The sequence below is a fragment of the Gobio gobio genome (genome assembly GCF_949357685.1).
Source record: "Gobio gobio genome assembly, chromosome: 2".
Taxonomy (NCBI): Eukaryota; Metazoa; Chordata; class Actinopteri; order Cypriniformes; family Gobionidae; genus Gobio; species Gobio gobio.
In genome coordinates, this window is record NC_137098.1 from 47700246 (window position 1) to 47724273 (window position 24028).

At 39.9% G+C, this 24028-nt stretch overlaps 1 protein-coding gene across 2 annotated transcripts in view; it reads right to left on the reverse strand.

Annotated features, from left to right (window-relative positions):
- The window catches only part of apba2b (amyloid beta (A4) precursor protein-binding, family A, member 2b), a 96425-nt gene that overhangs the window by 5931 nt on the left and 66466 nt on the right, over nucleotides 1-24028 (reverse strand). Inside the window, exons 5-10 of one of the 2 annotated variants that reach the window (XM_079839065.1) lie at nucleotides 22388-22427; nucleotides 21440-21585; nucleotides 14107-14142; nucleotides 12938-13024; nucleotides 8158-8343; nucleotides 5098-5277 (exon numbers count right to left, since the gene is read on the reverse strand). In XM_079839065.1, coding sequence (XP_079695191.1) covers nucleotides 5098-5277; nucleotides 8158-8343; nucleotides 12938-13024; nucleotides 14107-14142; nucleotides 21440-21585; nucleotides 22388-22427 — 675 coding nt within the window. The remainder of the gene's footprint in view (nucleotides 1-5097; nucleotides 5278-8157; nucleotides 8344-12937; nucleotides 13025-14106; nucleotides 14143-21439; nucleotides 21586-22387; nucleotides 22428-24028) is intronic. The other variant, XM_079839066.1, reaches the window with a different exon arrangement.

The following is a 24028-nucleotide window of genomic DNA, read 5'->3' on the forward strand; positions in this document are numbered from 1 at the left end:
TATTTTGAAATGTTATTGTGAAATTTGTTTTCTATTTTAATCTATTTTAAAATGTAATTTATTCAAAGCTGAATCTATTTAAAGCTGAATTTTCAGCATCATTACTCCAGTCTTCAGTGTCACATGATCCTTCAGAACATCTCGGTTACGTCTGTAACCTTAGTTCCCCTGCGCTTTGGGAACGCCTCTGCGTGATTGCGTCATGAAGCACGTATGTCATCATTCCAATAGAGAGACGGAACGTCATAGACGGGTGACGTCATCGACCGGAAAGTATAAAGCATCCCTGGAAACACACGCCCACAGCTTCTGAAAAGGATGAAGCAAGGCGCTCGCGGGCATGCAGAGAGTATGGCAGGGTGAAGCAGCGTCTCGTTCCCAACATCAGGGAACTAAGGTTACAGACGTAATCCAGACGTTCCCCTTCATGGGAACTCGAGCTGCGTCACCGCTTTGGGAACGAGACTAACCACGCCCCCATAGGAGCTGGAGGCCCGCCTGTGTACTCAGGAAGCGAGCACCCGAGCCCCCGGAGTAGTGTTAATATCTAGTTCATAGAACCTGACGAAAGTGAGTGGCGAGGACCATCCCGCCGCATCACAAACATCCTGCAAGGAAGCCCCTGCCAAAAGAGCCTGAGAGGCCACCATACTCCTAGTAGAGTGGGCCCGTAACACACAAACAACTGTTCAGATCTCTTCCACAGGGCAGCTCTGTGGACATAAGTATCTAATGCACAAACAGGGCAAAGCAGATTAAGTCTTTCCTGGTCTGATGTCACGAAGGGCGGAGGACAGAAAGCCTGAAGTACAATAGGTCTCACAGGATTAGTGAGAACCTTCGGAACATAACCCGGCCTAGGAGACAGGAAGGCCCTGGCCATACCGGGAGCAAATTCCAAGCACGAGGGTGCCACCGAAAGGGCTTGTAAATCTCCAATTCTTTTCAATGAAGAAATAGCAAGCAGAAAGATAGTTTTAAGAGTAAGAAACTTCTCTGAAACTTCCTAAAGCGGCAAGGGAGCCTCGGAAAGGCCTTGAAGCACAATGGCCAAGTCCCAGGCTGGCACCCTGGTGCGCACAACAGGTCTTAACCTAAAGGAGTGTGGTAAGCAGCTAAGGCCGCCACATATACCTTAAGTGTGGAGGGAGCTAACCCAGCGGAGAATCTCTCCTGCAGGAACTCCAGCACCGCACTCGCAGGGCAGTTAACTGGATCCCACAGGCGCTCTCTACACCATACAGTGAAGAGTCTCCACTTAAGAGCGTACAGTTTCCTCGTGGAGGGAGCTCTAGAGTGTAGAATGGTCTCCACAACCTCAGCTGAGAGACCAGAGCTTATGAGCTGGGCCCCCTCAGAGGCCAAGCCCACAGCTTCCACATCTCTGGGCGAGGGTGTACGAGACACCGCCCGCCTGAGAGAGAAGGTCCTCCCTGAGCGGAATCTCCAGGGGAGAGCCGTCGAGGAGAGACACAATGTCCGAGAACCATACTCGGCCCGGCCAGAACGGGGCTACTAGCAGAAGACGGGCCCCTTCCCGGCGCACTCTCTCTAGAACTCCCGGAAGCAGAGCAATCGGGGGAAATGCGTACAGGGGCAGCTTTGGCCACTCCTGCACCATTGCGTCCAGTCCGAGAGGAGCTGGAGGTGTTAGGGAGAACCACAGTTGACAATGGGTATTCTTGTGTGTTGCAAACAGGTCCACTTGGGCCCTGCCGATCTTCTCCCAAAGGAGCTCCACCATCTCGGTGTGAAGTCTCCATACCCCGGGCCTCGGCCCCTGTCTCGACAGTATGTCTGCTTCCACATTCAACCGCCCAGGGATGTACATAGCTCTCACTGAGAGTAGTTTCCCCTGGGACCAAAGGAGAATAATGCGCGCCAGTTTGTATAACTGACGAGACCTCAGACCCCCTTGATGGTTGATATAGGAGACCACCGATGTGCTGTCTGTGCGAACGAGCACATGATGGCCCCTGAGATACGGCAGGAAGTGTTCAGAGCCTGAAACACTGCCAACATTTCTAGACAATTTATATGCCACGAATGCTAGTGCTCCTGCCATAAGCCCTGGGCCGAGCGGCCACTCATGGTCGCTCCCCAGCCCGTAAGGGAGGCATCCGTGCTCAGAGATACCCGCTGGCACGGTGCCCCCAGTAATGGGCCTAGGGCCAGAAACCGAGGATCCTTCCACATGACCAAGGAGCGGAGACACCGCCGCGAAACCTTGATCACCCGAAAGGGATTTCCCCTCGGGGAAAAACCTCTGGTTTTGAGCCACCACTGTAACGGTCTCATGTACAACAGGCCACACGGAATGGTATTGCTGCCATGAGACCCAGCAGTCTCTGAAACTGCTTTACAGTAAGTGACTGGTCTAGCTTCACCCCTCTCACGGCCGAGCGTATCGACTCCATGCGAGGCTCTGATAAGCGGGCCCGCATAGAGACTGAATCCCAACTCACGCCTAGATACGTTATTCTCTGGACCAGAGAAAGAACGCTCTTCTTGGAGTTGAGCCTCAGCCCCAGCCTCCTCATGTGCACGAGCACAACATCTCGAAGTTGAACTGCGAGACGAGCTGACTGTGCTAGGATCAGCCAGTCGTCGATGTAATTGAGAATGCAAATCCCATGCATAGGCAAGGGGACTAACGCAGCGTCCACACACTTCGTGAACGTGCGGGGTGAAAGAGCTAGACCGAAGGGAAGCACCCGATATTGATACGCTTCTCCCTTGAAAGCAAATCTCAGGAACTTCCTGTGCTGCGGAAGGATGGAGAGGTGGAAATACGCATCTTTGAGATCTATCGTGACAAACCAGTCCTCGGACCTGATCTGAGACACGATCTGTTTGAGTGTGAGCATCTTGAACTTGAGCTTCGCTACGGCCCGGTTCAAGACGCGAAGATCTAAGATAGGGCGCAGCCCTCCATCCTTCTTTGGCACTATGAAGTACCGGCTGTAAAAGCCTGACTCCCTGTCTGGGGGGGGACGAGGACCCTCTCTATCGCCCCCTTTCGCAGCAGAGTCTGTACTTCTTGAGACATAACCAGAGCCTGCTCGGGACCCACCACTGTGGGCAAAACCCCGTTGAAACTGGGAGGACGACATCTGAATTGAATGGCGTACCCAATTTTTATGAACCACAGGACCCAACGAGATATATTTGGCAGATTCTCCCACTCTGACACAAAATCTACTAAGGGTACTAGCCTCTCGAGGCTGGCCTCTGATGTACTCTGCACCGCGAGCGCAGCGCCCTGAAACAGCGAACCGGCGGGGAACAACTGGCCCGACAGCGTCACCTCCCTCCTTGGAGGGGGCGGGCCATCCTCGGATGACTCGCGAGGGCCCTCCACGCCCCGGCACTCGGGCGGGGTTGGTAGAATGACCCTGTGAGGGTGCTGAAGGCTGACGGGTACCGTGAGATGAGGTAAGCACCGTCCGCCCCCAGAAGGGATCCCCCTCACAGCCCTGAGCCCACAGGTGTCAGGGCTTCTTCGACGCAGCCTTCCGCGAGACAATGACTGTCCTCAGATCAGTCTTGCCCTTGGAAGACTGTGCCTGAGAGCGCCGCCCACCGCTCCACCCTTTCTAAGGGGGTGCGCGGGTTGCGACGCTCTGCTTTTGCTGCGCTCGATGGGCTCCTCAAAGAGCACCCGGCGGGATCGCAGCACACGCAAAGGCAAAGCCTCACAATGATCGCAGCCGGCACCCTCGAGTGCTGCTCACCCAAGCAAACAACACACATTAGATGTGTATCCCCGCTCGTGATGTAACGTGAGCAGGGAGGAACACATCTAACGAACTGCTGTTCACCCGCCATTTCTCTCTCAAACAAAGTCTGTATGTGTGTATTTTGAAAAAACAAGAAAGTCTGAACTCAGACACAAAACACAGAGCTGACAATTCGACAATAGACACAGAGCGCTTGCTGAAGACAACAGAAGCTGTGGGCATGTGTTTCCGGGGATGCTTTATACTTTCCGGTCGATGACGTCACCCGTCTGTGACGTTCCGTCTCTCTATTGGACTGATGACATGCGTGCTTCACGACGCAATCACGCAGAGGCGTTCCCAAAGCGGTGACGCAGCTCGAGTTCCCATGAAGGGGAAATCATTCTAATATGCTAATTTCTTTTTTGCTCAAGAAACATTTATTATTTGTAATCAACTTTTTGTGGATTCTGTCAATTTAATATATCCTTCCTGAAAAAAAAGTATTAATTTCTTCTTTTTTTAAGTAAATCTTACCAACCGCAAACCTTAAATAATAGTGTATATTATATAATTGTTAGATCATTTCAATATTTTAGAGAATTAACATTCAATGAAATTGTATATTCATGCTGCTTGTCATCCGGTTAAATCTGTTTAATCCGTGTCCTGCCCTGCTGAGATTTACTGGGAGTCCATGAGCACTATTTGCATTGGAAAAGCATCTGGTTATTTATTGGATATTGGTATTGCATTTACTGTAATTTTGTCTCGTCTGTAAGATTGGCTTCTTTATAATTGGGTGAGCTTTCAAATTGGCTGGACTTTGCAACAAACTGTCAATAACTGAAATGTGATTGACTGCATTTGAGCGCAGACTATTCAGAGAATTTCATTAAGCATTCATAATCTTGTTGCCTAATGTCATTTGTAAATGGTAGATTTTTTTTCCCCTCGTTTAATAGCCATTTCAAAAGCAGCTTTTGGGATGAACATTGTAGACAACTCAATTTATCTGAGCACACATTTTTCTATTTAGTGATATCTGTGCTTTCACACTTCTGAAAAGCACCAGTCTCCACTGGTTATAAATGCACAGAAACACTAGGCTAAATCCTTTATATAAGCCATTATATTAGAAAAATATTTACAGTAAATTCATCAGTTGCTTTAGAAACCAGCTAAAATGTTACCAATGGTTTTCATGTGTTTTTTTGTTTATTTGTTTTTTCAATGTTTGTGTACTTGTCCGTCATCACTGTTCTCTGTTTTCTAGTAACCCCACATGTATTGACCAGAACACCAGCAGTGCACAGGGTCAGTTGTGTTCTAACACAGAGGGAACGCTTAATAGAGAAGAAAGTGTCTGTCAGCTGACCTCTTTACAGTTGTCAGAGTTAGAGAAGTGGATGAGGTCATCATTGTACATCTCCTGTGTGTTGATGATGTCGCTGTACTCTTTCTGGCTCAGGTCCTCTGGGTTGATCCCATTGGCTCGGAGGAATTCCTGGTAGGCCACGCTGAATGCCTGACCAATGGACTGTGCTATGAGCTGGGCCTGGATTTGATGGAGAAGAAAATCAGGTGAAACAACTGCAAAAATAGATGAACTTGTGTATACATTTGTCAGTAATTAAAAATGGGTTACATGCGGGAAGTAAACAGAACTAAATCTACTTTACCCATAGAGTTTGTTCTTTTATTATGAGCCTTTTAAACAAACATTTATTTATATAGGGCTTTATACAATACTAGTGCTGTCAAATCAATTAATCATGATTAATCGCATCCAACATAAACGTTTTTTGTTTACATAATATACTGTAAGTGTGTATATGTGGCCGTAGACCAGTCAGGGTGCCCATGCTGACCCCTGTCCACAGACGAAAGCGCCAACAGTGGGCACGTGAGCATCAGAACTGGACCATAGAGCAATGGAAGCAGGCAGCCTGGTCTGATGAATCACATTTTCTTTTACATCACCGGCGGAGGCAGTGTGATGCTTTGAGCAATGTTCTGCTGGGAAATCTTGGGTCCTGCCATCCATGTGGTTGTTACTTTGACATGTTCCACCTACCTAAGTATTGTTGCAGACTATGTACACCCTTTCATGGAAAGGCTCGTAAGCAAATCATTATCCAGCTCAGTTATGTTAAAATTTTGTTCTCATCTGATAGTGTCAGTGCAGTCAAATCAATAATATAGCTGGATATTATTTGTCTTTAAACCCCCACTGAGCAAGCCGAAAGCAACAGTGGCAAGGAATCAAAACTCCATCAGGTGACAGTGTAACCCCTCCTGTTCGAACCACCCGCTCCAAGTGGGATTCGAACCCTAGTCCGACAGCTTGAGAGTCGGACGCTCTAACAAGGAGGTTAAAGGCTGCAACCTCTAGCGTCAGTTGCTAGAGCATCTCTTGAGATCAGAGGAGTGAGGTTTACTCGCACAGCAACTTCTAGCTGGCCTCCATTACACTCACCCCCAATGTAACCCCTCCTGTTCGACCAATGTAACCCCTCCTGTTCGAACCACTCGCTCCAAGCGGGATTCGAACCCGGGTCCGCCAGCATGAGAGTCGGACGCTCTAACAAGGGGGCTAAAGGCTGCAACCTCTAGCACAGTCGAGGTTTACTCACACAGCACCTACTAGCTGGCCTCCATTACACTAGCAGTGGAGAAAAAACCTTAGGCTTAGTCAAGAGGCCGTTCTTCTCTGACCTAAAAGAACATTAGTTGTTCTGAATCAAAGCTTCTCTGCCTTTTGTATACATCGATATACTGCAGATCAATGCAGCAGATTTTCACTCCATTAATTTGATGTTTTGTGAATCTGCTCACTCACAGTGTATCATTGTATATCGATTTCACACTTTATAACATGCAGGTCTACATTTTTTGAGCGGATTCCATTCCAACTGCCAGCTGTCATCTCTGAAGCTACGGGTGCTACAGCTCACTGTGAAATGTGAACGGCCAATTTCAAGCACTGCAACCTTATTCAAATCTTAATGAATAATCTTAGAAAAGTTGCTGGATATTATATCGCCTGTCTGACACTAGAATGCTAAAGAGGTGCAGTGGAAAAGTGGTTCACTCCCTTTGCTAATGATTGTGGCTGTTTTCTAATGCCAAGCCACGGTTTCGGATTTAACAGTTCCCCTCAGGCGACGTGTGCAGGTAGGGGTCATCTCATTAATAATCTAACATCCCATCATGTGTGCAGGCTTTGATTTGCACAGGAAACACAGCTGCTTCAGGAGCACTGAACATCTAAATCAGCCATGACAAAAACTCAAAGAAAAAGCACTGAGCAGACGGGTGGAGAACCGACTGATTTAGATGGACCCCAGAGGAGAAATGGAGCAAAGTTATCAAAGTTCACACTTTTGTTTTTAGGACAACAACTTGTATGATATGATAAAATGTGTGATTATTGTACTCTGCTAAGTAGATAACGGAAATGTGATATGAAAAATAGGTTTAATCAAAATAAAGAAGTGCAAGCCTCTATAAATGACTCATTTGTGGGTGCGCACACAGACACGCACACACTCATTGGCTGAAACATCAAAGAGTGTAATTAGACAGCATGAGTGAGGAACAACTGCAATGCAGAGGAGAGTGTAGTGGAGGAGAGAAAAGTAGGTCCATTAGAACAGGATTATGTAAAGCTGCAGTCAGGGTTACTTTTGAGGCTATTCTCTGAACCTCAGGTGAATCTGAATGTGAGCTTCAGCTGAATAATGGCTCTCATTCCATAAATACACTACCGTTCAAACGTTTGAAGTCAGTAAGATGTTTTGAATAAATTAATACTTTTATTCAGCAAGGATGCATTACATTGATCAAGAGTGACAGTAAGGACATATATAATATAAAAAAAAATCTGTTTAAAATAATATGTTGTTTTGAACTTTTTATTCATCAAAGAATCCTGATGAAAAATCAATAAAATCACAGTTGATCACATAAGAAATGTTACTTGAGCTCCAAATCAGCATATTAGATGTCACACTGAAAACTGGAGTAATTTAGCTTTGCCAAAATTGTACTAAATTACATAATTATATTAGAAAGAAGTTGTTATAAATTGTAAAACATATTTCACGGTATAACTGTTTGTACTGTTTTTTGATCAAACAACTGCACCAGTGATGATCATAATTTACTTCTTTCAAACAATATTAGATTAAAAAATATTGACCCCAAACTTTTAAACGGTAGTGTATACAAATCAAATGTTTGGACACTTTTACATTTTAGAATAACACTAAAGCTGCATGTATGCTGGTCACATATCCTCTGTTTTTCCTTTACCATCGGGTCCAACACATCCATAAAAAATAAAATAAAGTTCTATAAAAGAAAGTCCTATTTAGGCACAATTTATTAAGTGAACATAATTGATTTTTGTAAAATTATTTAAAGCCACACTCACATCCTCGGACTCAAAGACATGGCATATCATTTTGTACTGCTTCTTGGCCTCGGGAGCTCCAGGGGTCGTCTCGATGCAGTCCTGTGAGGCGGTGCGCGGCATGCGGCGCCTCGCCATCAGAACCACAATGTTCCCGATGTCAGCAATGTATGAGATGGTGCGCAAAGCATTATCCATCATGGTCTCCTACGAAACAACCAAGAGAGTAACCACAATGACTTCTTTAGCATGCTGTGGCAACACCTCCCAACACGTTACACCAGACTAGAGTTAAGGCTGAGTTTTAATCCCATTTGGCAGCTTAGTTATCATTTTGCAGACTTTCTTATCCCAATGGGCATTATAGTTTCTTAATAACCTGGGGTTAAACACGCACAGTGGGTTTCCATGCTTCTATTCATCTGAATCTCCCCTTAAGGAAGATCTGTTTGAAGCTACAAGCTTACAGCCTTGGGTTAGCCCAGATTTTTAAACAGTAAGCTATGGCCATCACATAATTGTATTCACTAAAATATCTCTTATGTGCTGTTCTAGCACAAGAAACAGCACGAAAGACATGCACTCATTTGTACAAAAGAAAAGGTTATACATCATCAGATAGCTGAAAGAATTAATGATCCAGAGCACAGAGGAAATTCATACAGCATTTTAATTCAATGCACACAAAGGTCATGTGTGGGATTTTCGATTTCATTTTTCATTTTAGTGCAGCCCTTCTTTAAACTATAGGACCATCATATGTGAAATGTTTACTTGTGAAGCACAGTTCTAGGATCATTTATTCTTTCAACTTAATGCATATGTTTTACATACAGCTAGCAGATAGGATACCCTGAAAAAAGCTTTCTCTGTTATTCGCTAATAATACCCAGGTAACATGAAGGAAATACCAGTGCTTGCACATAAGGAAAAGAATAGTGTTTAAGGTAAGGTTATGTTAGGCTTTGGTTCTGTGTTACTGAAATTTTGCATCTGAGATGCTTTATCATTGTCATTTTGTTTTCGGGTTGGCTGTGCACCAGAATCCACATCCAGTTATTATAAATTCAGCTAAGACGTCTTTTTTTTAGGATACTGTATTTTACAGATTATTTTGCAAAATCCAAATAAACTTTACAAATCTTTATTGGAAATGGTTTAAATAATGTTTTACATACTTGTTCAATGAACCATAAGCAATTATTGCAAATGCACCTGCACAGTCCTTTTACACAGACAATTAAGGTCACAGTTATAATAACTTATAGGACACTAAAGAGACCCTTCTACTGACTGAAAAACGCGCCCTGCGTGAACATGCCATAGTCTTGCTGCAGGTGGCATGAGGACTGCAGATGTGGCAAGAGCAATAAACTACAATGTCTGTAATGTAAGGTGCCTAAGACAGTGCTACATGGGGACAGGAAGGACAGCAGATTGTGTAACTATCGTGCCAAACTTCATGTAACCATGTGTCCCCCCAGACATGTTCGAGAACTTGCAAGTGCCTTAGTGGAAGAGTGAAGTAACATCTCACAGCAAGAACTGGCAAATCTGATGCAGCCCATGAGGATGAGATGCACTGTAGAGCTCAAAGCAGCTGCTGGTCACACCACAAGCTGACTGCTGGTTTCATATTGACCCCCCCACCCCCACCCCTTTTCATGGACTCATTTTATTTCTGTTAGTCAAACATCTGTGAAACTTGTTTAGTTTATACGTCTTAGTTGTTAAATCTTTGTATGTTAACACAAATATTTACACAAAAATAAATTCAGTTCAAACTGAGAGGACGTTTCTTTTTGGTATACCGGTATACATGTATATATGTAGGGTACAACGGGGCTAAAGGCTCCATGGGGTAAAAGGCTCCTTTTAATTTATTTTTCTCTAAACCACTAGATGGCACAAAAACTTGGCTCAGCACTTGCCATAACATACACTTTTCAAGATGCACGTGGAAATTTGGCTAATCCTTGATCGCTGGCAGCAGCAAAAGTTGATTCTGTGTTTATTTGATCTAATATTTGATGTTTTTTAAAAGGTTGTAGATTTTTAAGTAGCAAATGAGAATTGCTAAAATTTTTGAATATATTTTGAAACAAAGGTCTTGTTAATGATTTTCAGTTTTGTTCAAGCTAATAAAAGCAACAATTTTTCAATAACGGAAGAATATGTAAAAGTATTTGGGTTAAAAGGCACCCCTGCTGTTGGGGCGAAAGGCACAATAATTAACATAATAGTAAACAGCTGGCTTACTTTTTCATTTGTTGACATGACATGTCCACCTTAGAGACAATAACCATATTTATAATGAAACTATCATATTTAAAAAAAAACATATATATATTAATCATATCATATAATAAAATATGGTTTAATGTTACTACTGTATATCTATATTAAATTATTATGGGATCTCATTCAATGCTTTCAGAATCTTTACTTTTTAAAATAGTTTTGTTTATGTATTTTTAAAATATATTTTTATATGAACCTATTTTAATGACACTATATTTGTTGAGCAAAATTAGTTATTTTATTTATAAAAACTTTGCTAAAGTGATTATTTTGAACAAGACATTATTAAAAACATTTTATTTTAGCTAAAGTATTTGTATCAATACTGTGCCTTTGCTTGTTTTTAAACTAAATAAACCACATTTATGATTTATTACAAATAAATGTTCAATACACCCTGTATATTTTTTTCTGCAATCATTTTTTCTTAAGGTTTGCCTTTAGCCCCGTTGTACCCTATGCATTCCATCAATGAAATTGAGAGATCATCAAACTTTAATAGTACCTTTTTTAAGTTTGAATGGAGTCTGTGCCAAGCGGATTGGGCTGAAATAATTCAAAAAGTGTCAGACTTATAGGGTACTTTGAATTTTTAAGGAGTACCTTGCAGCCACTGTAATGAATCTGTTACATCCAATAGAGACTCACTGTGAGATGTGACAGGCAGGGTGAGGACTGACACTGCATTGCAGCACATAACGAAACGTCCGTGCCAGCCTGCCCACTCACTGCTGTTCAGTAAGAACTCATACACATAATCGCAGCAACTCACACATAGCTATATTATTTAGTACCGGGCATTAAATATACCATTAAATGGGGCGCAGCATGTAGCTATTCCTACCTTATGTTTACAGTACTACTGTGTGGAAGAGGCGGAGCTGTTGATCGTATACAGCATGATAAAATGTGCAGCTGGAGATTAAGCACAAAGCTTATAGCCATCATTAAGCTCTCCCATCACTAACAACTGTCTACAAGCCTGAGCATACGCACATCCCTTCTCTCAATGGATACACATTACGTGGTTTATGTCAGTTATGTAACAAAAAGTTATGTAATATAAAATATCTGAATAAAAAGGGCTCTCTTTACATAAATATTTCACCAATCTAAAAAAGATTTATCTCCTTTTTTCAAAGTATCATTTATAATGTATGCTCTATGTCTTGAGAACTCCTCTATGTCTTCATATTTTGCCTATTCCAACGTGATGTGTGTGTTCTATTTGGACTAAATGTAATCTTAACAATATATTTAATTGTATACAATATAATATGGGCCCTATCATACACACGGCGCAGTGTGACGCCAGGCAAGTGTTTTTTGCTAGTTTCAGCCCGACACAGTTATCAATTTCACATCCAGCACCATGTTGTTTAAATAGCAAATGCACTCGTGCCCATCTGTTCGCCCATGGGCATGCTGGTCTGAAAACGAGGTGTGTTTGGGTGGATTGTTGGTGCGTTGCTATTTTGAGGCAACTGAAAACGACTGCGCCATTGACCAACAAAACCTGGTCTAAAGTCAATAGCGCAGAATGTTTTGTGTTATTTAAAGGGTGTGTTAGTAATATGCGCCTATAGGTGGGTGCACAACGCACGTACACTCTGCTTATTACACACACAGGGACGCGCAGCAGCAACAAAAATTTAAATATTAAAAATAAAAGGATTCCTCTCTGGAGAAGCATTCAGTCTTTCCGCTTGCAAATTCCGCCATGTAAATAGCGAATTCGCCATGGCACAAGCGATACTGGCTTTTAAAGGGAATGGGAGATGAGACTCTGATTGGTTTATTGCATATATGCCCAAAACACACCCATAACTCACTAAGAGACTAGGTACAACCATTTTGGAACATGAGCCTGGCGAGCCGATCATTTTTTTCCATTGTTAAACTAGCAAAAGTGGATTCTAAGTGTACTTGCACTTTAGGCCATGTGCTCAGATTGTTAAAATAGGGCCCAACATTTTAACCAGATATTCATTGACTTTTTCACAAAATAAAAATGAACAAAAACAACCAAATTAATTTGGAATAACAATATTTCAAGGGAGAGAGAAACAAAATCCTCAGAAACTACAAGATCCAATTTCAGCATATCAAATTATACCTTGCATTACTTTGTGGAAAAAGTACAAACCCAGTATCAAGATAATTTACAAATGGTCCCCAAACTTTTTTTTAAATAAAATGTAATCTTAGTTAATGTTTTAAGAGTTTATAATAGAAAAAAATCTGATATTAATAATGAAGAAAACAAGCAACAGGGAAATGAAACCTGTATAGGCTACATATTTTGCTTCAGGGCTGTTTTGTTCATATTTTACGGGCTTATTTGATTCGATTTTTATGAAAAGCATCCAAGCGTTACAATTAGTTTAGCAGTCAGTTAATGACTTATGCTAATGTGCTTCTATTTACTCCCTATTTTATATTTTGGTCTTTCCAGATTTAACTTCGATACCTGTAGCTCTAGGCAGCCGCATGAACTCACCTGGGTGTCTGCGTTGAGCACTTTGATCCTTTGAGTTGAGATGAAAAGATCCACCTCCGTCAAAGTCTGAGCATCTCCCTCTGGGCTCTGCTGACAAAAAAACAAAAACAAAACAAGAACAAAAATATGAAAAACTGCCCTCTACCTTCAAGAGGTCATCAATGTACCATGCCATAATTCACAATGGCTCATGAGAAGACCTAAGGAAAAGTCACAACTGTTCAAGCTCCTAATGAAAGTATTTTTATGCTTCATAAATCATGCACTAGTATAAGCTTGTCCACAAGGGAGGCGAGCCCAGGGCAGTGCTTAACCTCTGTAAATTGCAGCATTAATAGTCTTAATGGGAAACAATATGGTATGCTCAGGGGCAAAGAACATATGGATTGAAAATGTAAAACTGCATTGCTTATCAATAACCAGTCCGATTAATAATTGATGACACAGTACAAAGGGTGACACAGTACATCTCACAATCAAAACTGTTGAAAACAAACTTTCCAAAGTCTATAACTGAGAAACACAGTGAGGTAATCAGGCCAAGAGACAAATAATAACAAAGCCTCCTGTGATAAGTAGAAGCCATGCAGAGGTTTGAAGTAATGAGATGATTGACACTAGAGAGCAAAGTGAAGGAGAGAGAGAACGAGACCCATTCGGTGCAGTGAGGTGGAGGCGCGCAGGCAGGATGATGCAATGACAGACGGTAAGTAAAGTAACACAATGGCAACACTTAACCAGCTGTCAGGCTGTCTCAGAGTGCCAATCATTTACCTGTCAGCACATTTCTTGTCAAATTCTTACTTTTGTTTTGTGGGCTACTGCAATAAAAAAAATGGTTCTACACATGGATGCTTATAGTCAATTTTTTTTACAGGGTTAAAAGTGCAGTCTGTCTAAAATGGCTTTGAAATTTTGACCCCATATCTTCAAAGGTTCATATGCTTCAGTCGCAGCCCAGAAGAGGCTGGTTCACCAATGGTTAGTTATACGGGGGCCATGAAGATCATATCCCAGACAGCCTGATCTAAAGCTTCACTACACACGGTATGAACCAGCACTTATGAAAACTACACAGATGATGGACACAGACATGGAGTAGATGGTAAAAAAAAGGCAAGTTCTTCTATCGCTCTCTCATTTTTTTTTTTTTTTTTTTTTTTACACACCGCCTTTTTCTTGATTTTGGCTGCCTTCTGTACCCTCTGGGAGACGTTCAGGACAGTACAGGGGTCGTCACACACGGGAGCAGCAAAAAGGCATGAAGGTAAAAAAAAAAAACATTAAAAACCAGGCTAAAACATATAAACAACCAAACACAAAGTCTGCATGCCATGTATGGCATGTGTGTTCTTTGTACACAAACACAAACAAACCCAGAATGCAGCAACATTTCCCCCAGCACACACATACATACGGATAGCAAATCATAGGACATGCAGGGTTTAATAACTGTTGTATTGAAAGCCAAAAAAATACAGTTTAAATGATTTTCTCCATTGAAAATTCTCAAAAATGTCTATTTGTAGCCCTCTTATAACACAAGCAATCATTACTTTCAATAAATGTCAAAATGTTATAGTTGTGTGATTCATCACTGACACTGGATTCATTGTCAGAATCTCACAACAAATGCAGACACCTCAGTTTATCAACCTGCCATATGATGACTTCAGGGAGAACAACAGCTGTCATAGAGGACCTGACTGGATACAATGTTTTCTACTGTGCAACCCTTATTAATTTTGACAACAAAATTACAGCAAAATGTTAGGCTATTTTGATTTCATTACCAATGATGCATCGTGATGGTAATTAAGCAACTTTAATAACAACATACCTTTTAGCAAAAATTACAAAAATAAAAATAATAATAATAATAACATGACAAGATATTATAATGCACTAACAGGACGGAAGGAAAATCTAGAAAGAGAATGTTTGTTTTAAATAATCCAATCATTTTGTTTTTGATTTTGCACTTTCTGGTCAACTGAAATATTATTTTCATTGACTGAAATTAGATGTTATAATTTCAGTATTATTTATATACTATTACAATATTTATTAATACTTTGAATCATCTTTTTCATTTTCATTTTAGTGTGTTCTAGTAATTTTGTAACAAGCTTTTATCTTTTTTTATATATTTCTATTTAGTTTTATTACTCTTACTCTTAGTACTTCAGTACTTCAAACATATTTTAGTTTGGCAACTAAAAGTTTTGTTCTTGAACTAATATTTATACTAATATTTATATTCTATTTTATTTCAGCTTTATTTCAATTGAAGAACATAAAGTTTTAGATAACAATAACAATCCTGATGACATCTTAGTCAGATAATTGACTAAAATGAATGGTGAAAAAATGTATTGATTGAAATGAAATGTATTAAAATTAATAGACTAAAACACTTTACAATAAGGTTTCATTAGTTAACATTAGTGAACAAACAATCAACTATACTTTTAAAGTATTTATTAATCTTAGTCCATTTTAATTTCAACATTTACTAATACATAATTACTAATAAAAACAATTACTTAATGCACAGTGAACTAACATGAACAAATATTGAATGACTGATTGTATTAACTAACATTAACAAAGATTAATAAATACTGTAACATATGTACTGCTCATTGTTAGTTCATATTAGTTAATAAATTAACTAATGTTAAAAAATGAAACCTTATTGTAAAGTGTTACCAAATTAATGAATATGACAGTACTTGCTTAAAGGATACTTTCACTGAAAAACAAAAACAGACTGACTAAAACAGTTCATTTAAAATTAACACATTTGTGTCTTCAAAACAAACCTACTTGGTTTATAAGAGTAACTTTATATAGAATGAACATACAATAAACATAAAGAACAGAGAGATGGCTAGAAAGAGGTAAAAATTGCCCTCCAATACCTCCATCTATAAACACTAAAGAGCCCATGAGTCTGTCTGATAGTGGGTGAGCAGCTTGAATGCACATCAGTACAAGCATTCTACATTCTGATCCTATTCAGGTCTCTCTCTCTAACTCACTAGACCTTCTTCCACCTGACTGGGAGCATGATCCTTTGAACTGCTCTCATCTCTTTCTGGCTGAGCATCATGTGCACGACTACTCCTTTACTGTCATTTTGGCTGCCAAAATGCCTCATCCTCCATTGGCAGACGAGAGAGAGAGAGAAAGAAAGGAGGAGATAAATCAACAGCACGGGAGAGAAAGAGCTTGAAAGTAAAGGGGAAATGAGACGGTGAACGTGTGGGCGATGAATGTTGCATAAATACTGCATCAATCTGGAGGCAACAGGGATACACTTCAATAAAACATTAGGCATTTTTCCTACATTTCTTGCCTTAAAACAAAAGAAATGGTTACATTGCTTTCTTGGCTAGCATGAAAAAGAATGTGCTGCAATTATGTTGGCTTAGGTACTACTGTTATTATTCAGAAATGACATAGGATACTAGAGACAGACTGAGGTAGCCCCATTAAGGCTCAAGCACCCCTTCATCGACACCAAATCTGAAATGTGTTCCTTTTAACTCCTAACAACAAGCATGAAAAATATCACATGAGCGAAATCAAACGTTAATCAGAAATTATACATGTACAACAGGCCAATTGAAGAAGATTAAACCGAATTAAGTGAGGGGAAAACTATCATACAGTCAAATAAAAAATTATTCAGACACCAGACATAATTTTTTCCTAGTGGGTGCAGGACACCATAGTTAATTTATGTAAGTGAGGATAGCAAAATAAAATAAACTTTGACATATTATACCCCAAAATTCTTTATACAGTGGACTAACAGTAAAATTGATACACAAAATTATTCAGACACTTTGACCTGACAATATTTTACTTAAGTGTTTTGTCTTTAATCGCTAATGCGATAATTCAGCATCCTCAAGGACTCCTCTCACCCAGCCCACAGTCTGTTTTCTATCCTGCCCTCCGGCAGGTGTTTCAGGATCCACCGGACCAGGACCAGCAGACTAAAGAACAGTTTTTTCCCCAGAGTCTCTTTACTGAACTCAAACCCCCTTTGATCCACTCCCCTCATATACTGATAACTCTCCTACCTCACATCCGCCTTCACTCTGTTATTTCCACTACCGACTGTTTATTACAGTCACAACTGTTTACTTATTCATTTTGCACTACCATACCTTAACTGCATTATGCTCATTTGCACTGCCGACTGTTATTTACAGTACCTACTGTTTACATTTGCATTTTGCACCGTACTTCTAACTGTAATATGCAATCACTTTCCACTGCACTTTTACACGTTTTTTCGGATAGCTTCTGTCCATAATTTATTGCACTACCTTAATCCACTATTCCTCATTTTAGCCTAACATATCATTGTATACCTCTATCTGTAAAATTCTGTTTATAGTAATAGCCATCTGTATGTTATATTACATATCCACCAGTAAATTCTGTTTTATAGTAATAACCATCTGTATATTATTCACTGTACATATTCACCTGTAAATTCTGTTTATAGTAATAACCATCTCTCTATTTATAGATATATTTATATATACTCAGTACATATCCATGTCCTGCACTTATGCAAACGTTGTATATCCTGCACTTGCTGCTATTGCACTTCTGGTTAGACCTAAACTGCATTTCGTTGCCTTGTACTTGTACTTGTGTAATGACAATAAAGTTGAATCTAATCTAATCTAATCTAATGCCACCTTTTACACCACAGACTGAACAACATTAAGCATTGCTTGGTAATTGGTTGACCTAAATTGGTATTATCTAATTGTGTACTTAAATTTAACATCTGACAGCTGATTGGTTGATTGTAATCCCTTACAAACCTTTCTATCAAAGTTATCTGACATTATCAAGATGAATTTTTTCTGACAGAGTTGAGTTCTTGTCATATTTTATTACCATTTTCTTAACTATTGCGAATAAACTGTGATAATGTGAGAAAATGTTGAAAGTGTCTGAATACGTTTTGGTTTGACTGTAATTATAGTGGAATTGCATCATGTTCAGTGTTTGCATATCTTGTGTGTTGCATATCTTGCACTTTGAAATAAACTTCAAATCAGGAATAAAATCAGACACCAATAGTGCTTTGGCTCAACTCAAGCAAACAACAACAACAACAACACTGTATATTTTAGGCTTGTCCAGTTAATAGGTGCACATTCAAGAGTAAACAACAGAAAAAAAACTCTGATGGGACCTTTTAACTGTAAGGTGGAATCTATAGTAGCATATTGAGGGCCACAATTTCTCCCATTCAATTTTATATGAGTGAACCGCCTCCTCCCTTCTGGGTATTCGTACACCCGGTTGGAAATCACTACTTTAGAAGTGTAACGAGAAAAACACTGTCCTCAGGCTCTGCACTGACATACTGCGCACTCAGCTGTGGACAGACACATTATCATCTGCAGAGAGGAAGAGCAGATGTGTGAGTGCATGAATGTCAGTGTGTGAGTGTGTGTGTGTGTGTGTGTGTGTGTGTGTGTGTGTGTGTGTGTGTCTGTGTGTGTGTGTGTGTGAGAGAGAGAGCAAGATACCGAAAGGAAGAAGGAGAAAGGGAGGAAAAGCAAGGAACGTTGTGCAGCTCATCTCAACTTTTAAGAATCTATCCACATAATAATAGCAGGGAAAGAGAGGAGAAGGAGAGAGTGTGTTGCCATGGTTTCATTTTGAATGGCTTTTAATGGTGGCTGGAAAGAGAAATGACCGGCTTGGCCCTTGGTAGAGGGAACAGAAGGAGGTCTGAGATCACTGGTAACCGAAGTGGACGATGAAGCTGCGTTCTAAATCACAAGGTCCCTAGGCAGTTCCCTCTGCAGGGAATATCATGTAGAACTTCAGTTCACTTGACAAAATTTGTTCATGAATGCTCTACAGGGCCTACGAACACTTGACAACTCATAAAAATTATTATATTAATATTATTTTATTCAGCAAAAAGTAAAATGTTAAACAATATATATATATATATATATATAAACTGAATATATGAATATATACAACTGTATAATTTGTCATACTTGAAACTTCTAAATTTAGTGACTAGATTAATAAATTAAATTAAAGACTGTCATGTTTAATATATATGTTTAATTTGCAATATGTGTCTTCTTGATAGTGTCACATATCTAATCCATATTAAACTCATGCACAAAAGCCTATAATGGGAATTTAAACTGCATGAAACATCCAGAGCCGCAACTCCTTGATTTATGTGAAGACAAATAATGTCTGATCGATGAATCTCCTTCTCCACAGTATATTGTGATATATCAATGAATACTGATAATACATACACCCTATGATTTGAAATCTTACTTAAGATCACGTGAAGATCAGACTTCACAGGACTGTCCAATGGGAACATATGTACCCTGAAAAAGTTTCTGCTATTGGGTCCTTTGGTATTATACAGAACCTCTGTATAATACTGATTCAAGTGAGTGATCCTGCCTTCTTGAGGCACATTCCCAATCCTTCATGCCCACCATGGGTCTGTGCGCACCCAGCTGACAAATTGTGTGCGTGCGTGTCTGTGGGTGCTTGTCCTTGCCACAGGTATGTGCTTCTAAATGTGGAGCAGCTTAGTGGGCCACTGTGGAGCATCTCATGTAAAATTAACTGCCAGCTGTTGACCAAGAGGACCGCAATAAAGCACCACTGCAGTTACAACAACAGTATTTCCTAAAATAACATGCAATACAAAAGGGAGCAATGTAAACTAGGGATTAAAGACCACTGCTTTTTTTTTATAAGGATAAGGAATACAATACCCTATTTCAAAGCATTAAAAGGTAATTTCTAGCTCAAAATATGATGTCTCACCAGCCTACAAAAGCACCATTGTATTACTTTTTTGCCATGTAAATACCTTGTCACATGAATATGATAATCATTCTGAACCAAGTATTACCATCTGATACCATCAAAGTACCATATCCACAGGACCAGACAGCAGTGATTTTACACTTCACAGATGTTCCTGTCATGAATAAGCAAGCATACTTAGCCAAAAGTTGCATATTCCTGAAGCATTCAAATTTTACAGCTCTACAGTTTCCATTTCTTATATTCAGATGCAATACTCTTGAACTGCTTCTGTCCTGAAAATTCTAAATTGAACTATATCAAGCATGAGTGGAGCCAGTCAGTCTGAAACTGATTGAGACACATCGTGCACAGCATATTTTGGTTAGGACAGCAGCTTCTCACAGTGCTTGTGTGGATTCCCATTGCTTAGTGCTGAAAGGTATAACACATCTAATAAAGGACTGACAACACGTCCATTAACTCCTGCCCCAGTGCAGTGCAACCTATAGACTCGTCCTGGTAATATGAATCCTCTTCTGTTTGTTGATAATGATAATTAGACGATATTTTGCTGAGTGTGTTTTTGTGCTGGTACCTCGTCTGGTTTAGGCCTGTTGTGGGCCGCTGATTCCTGAAGCGTTTCATATTCGTCATATTCTGGCCGGTGGAAATGGCACAAATAACCTTTTCCATTAAGGGGTGATATTTGCCTCCCTATAATGATTTCCAGGGGCATTCTTTTCCTTTATAAGGGCAAATTTTCCTAACCGTATCAAATGCATGTGCCATCTTTTATGTCAAATTGTTACATTTAATCAAATAAATTTAGAAAATGAAGATACTGTTAGCATCCACTGAAACCAGTATCAACAAAACCAACTTAAAAAGAAAGATAAATTAAAACATTAAATCATTCATTCAAACAGTTTGTTCAAAATGGATGAAAGCAAGTGACTTGTCTTTATGTGAATTGGTCATTGAATCATTCACTCAAAAGATTGGTTCATAAACAGATTAATTCAGTAAGTAAAAACACCACCGTGTTCTACTCTGGCTTTTTTTTTTTTTTGAATCGTTGCCATTCTAACTGCATTCTAATAGGCTACATCACAGTGAATGTGTGGACTTTCGAGAGTTTTTGTTTGGCAAAGTGAGTGATGACATACTCGATAATGTCAGCTTGCACACAGTTAAAACAACACTTACAATTTATTGTAGATAATGCATATCACACACTTCTACTGCTAATGTAAAACTGCTAATGCAAAAAAGATGGCATTATATAAGTGTGTACAGAGCTTTGTCTTCTGTTTTTGTCTATCCAAAAATTGTTGCTGGAGAAGATCAGTATCCAAAGTGCTTTGGGGGATTGCGCCACATGTTCTCTTAAAACACTAAATTCACTCGAATTTTCCATGTAACATGGCAACAGGAGGGCTTTCTACGTTTACAAGTTGGGAGGAAGAGGGATTACACTCCTACACCATGGAAAATAATCCTATAACTACTGATTAGTCAACAAGTCCCGGGGTGTAAACAAACAAATCTCATCTCATCTAATTTTCCATAGAGAAATCTACATTAGCTTCATCCAAACTGCTTCGCTTGAGAGCCACACCAAAAATAAAATGGAAATACGGAGGTTCTAGGGTTCTGTACCTTGACCCGGCTCACTGCCTCCTGGGCCTGCATCATCCTGATGTTTTTAGATGGATTTCTCTCTGACAGAAGCTGAGTGGACCCGAGGTAGTTGGCAGCAAAGATAATCCCATCAATGAGGTCCTCAGGCTCACATGGGCCCGGCACTGTTAGAAGGGAAGCATTGAGAATTCATTATTAAAGCTATTTGTTGTGTTGCCACCTCCTCTGTAGACCACCTTACAGTGACTGATAAGGTATATGAGTGTGAGCTTATCAGGCAGAAAAGTTGCATGCAGATGTTGTGTTTATGAAAGTGTGTGTGAATATGTGTGTTCTCAATTCCATCCCACTGTGAGGGCTGATAAAATTGCACCGCAGACACTGAAAAGCGAGAACGAAGGTAGCCACATGAGGAAAAGCAGGGTGTGCGGTGTTTATTTTGCTTGTGTGATATGGAAATGTGGACGTCAGTGACACTCACCAAGGGACACATTATACTGCCATCATTCAGGCAGAAGATTTAAATGTGACAGAACTATATCCATTTAATAGAAAGCAGAATTTGTTCCCAAAAAGGCATGACAGCAGCAATACATCTCAGGCTGCCATAAACCAAAAATAAGCTGTGGTCAATCGATTGTCCTGCTTTTCCAGAAATCTCTTTCGCTTCCTGCTTCTGTCTGTATTTCTCTAGCTGAGCATCCACTAATGTGCCCTTATATTAGCAAACATGACTACACTAATTACTGTCTCACCACTGCAACCCATTAAAACAGCTTATAAATTCTTTCTGCCGGCGTTTCACAATGTAAATCCACTGAGACATAATGCATTCTTCAGCGCGGATCTCTAATCTCCTTGCTCTGAGTTGGTTTGGTGAATTTGATTTGTTTTTGAGTTGATTTAATTTGGATAGAATAAAAGTTTTGGGGAAAGAAAAAAAAAAGGCAGGAGATGCTCGCTTACCATCCACAAAGCTGGGAAATGAGGCCGTCTTCTTTGTTGGCTAAGAAACAGAGAAACAGTGTTTGATGAATGAAAGTAGGTTTATAACACAGCAATCTTATAAAGTATTTACCTTTTAGAAACAAGAAGAAAAACAATCTCCAGGTTAACTTAACATTTATTATATAAATATTTAAAATAATAAAAATATATAGTGTATGCAATATAATAAAAAAAGCATACAGATATACATTTATTATATACAACATTTGGTCCTTGAACTTGATTGGCTGAGCAGGGGTTTCCAAGACTGATGATATACAGTCCAACAGCTCTTAGTATCTCTTTTTGCAGGTTACACCACTATGCCAGGAGGGAGCATCTTAATGAGTGTCATGGAACCATTTATTCAACCGAAACAAAAGATTGTCTTTATAAGCGAGTCATTGAAGCATTCACGCAAATGATTTGTTTAAAAGTAGCATAACATAATAGTACTACTCCTATTACAAATACCCTGTAATTCAAATTCAGCAACTGTGTTGAGGGAGTCATTGAATAACTTACTCAAACTATTGTATTATTTGAGAATGGTTCTGCATGTGGCTTTATTAGCCGTTATTTTAGTTGACTGAGCAAAACAGAAAAAGTAAGTGGCAATATTTAGTGGAAAATATTGTTTGCTCAAAATTGACTTCTTGTTTACTCTTTATCATGCTTTTTTGGTTTGAATATCAGCAGGGTTGTGCAGCACTCATCCGTATTCGGAGCATGATCGTGTGATTTTACTTAAAGGGGTACTGAAAAGATGTATGTGTATTTAAATTTGGCTCATTTATGTAGTAGAAATGTGAAATATTTTAGAAATGTGTGCCTTCTAGAATGAGAAAAGCCAGAAAATGTATTTTTGGCTCATATGGATGAAAGACAACAACTCCCAGAATGCACTTGCTTCGCTGCCCTACGAGGCCACTCCCACCGGTTACACTTGCCCACCGCGGCACCACCCCCACAGTCATTTTGGTTTTTATAGTAATAAAATAATTTAGTTCAGTTAGAGAACAGGCAATTAAAAACTGAACTTGTCTGCTTAATACAGCACAATCCGAATGAGTGTCACAGCACAGACCCACAATTCAAGCAACCCATCCCGAATTGGCGCTAATTTTAAACCGAAACTAAAATGAGCAGGGATAACTGGCATTCATTCATGACCGCAAGGTGCGTTTCCAGTCTGGCATGTTTTCAGATCATGCCTATGGAAGCTTAACTTTCATAGGAATTTATTGAGAACACTAGCTTTGCCCTGCACCGCCGCGTTATGAATGTCTGAGCGGCCGTCTGTGTCTTACATTCTGTGAGTGAGATCCACCCCTATGGGCGGGTTGAAAACATGCGGAACTAGCTCCTTCTACTGGTTGTAATCTCTAGCCTCTGGCCAAAAAAGCCTCCGATGACGCAAAATGGCGATATTTGCGTCATCCAAAGGTTTTTTCCAGACATAAAATACATAAATCTCTTGTCTCAGGGGGATATGAGGGGGGAAACACGATCATTCGAATATACTACCGGGTTTCTACTGATACAAAGCTTAATGCTAAATCGCTGAAGTAACCCTTTAATTAATCATAACTTTAATATAATAATGTTATCACAAAAATA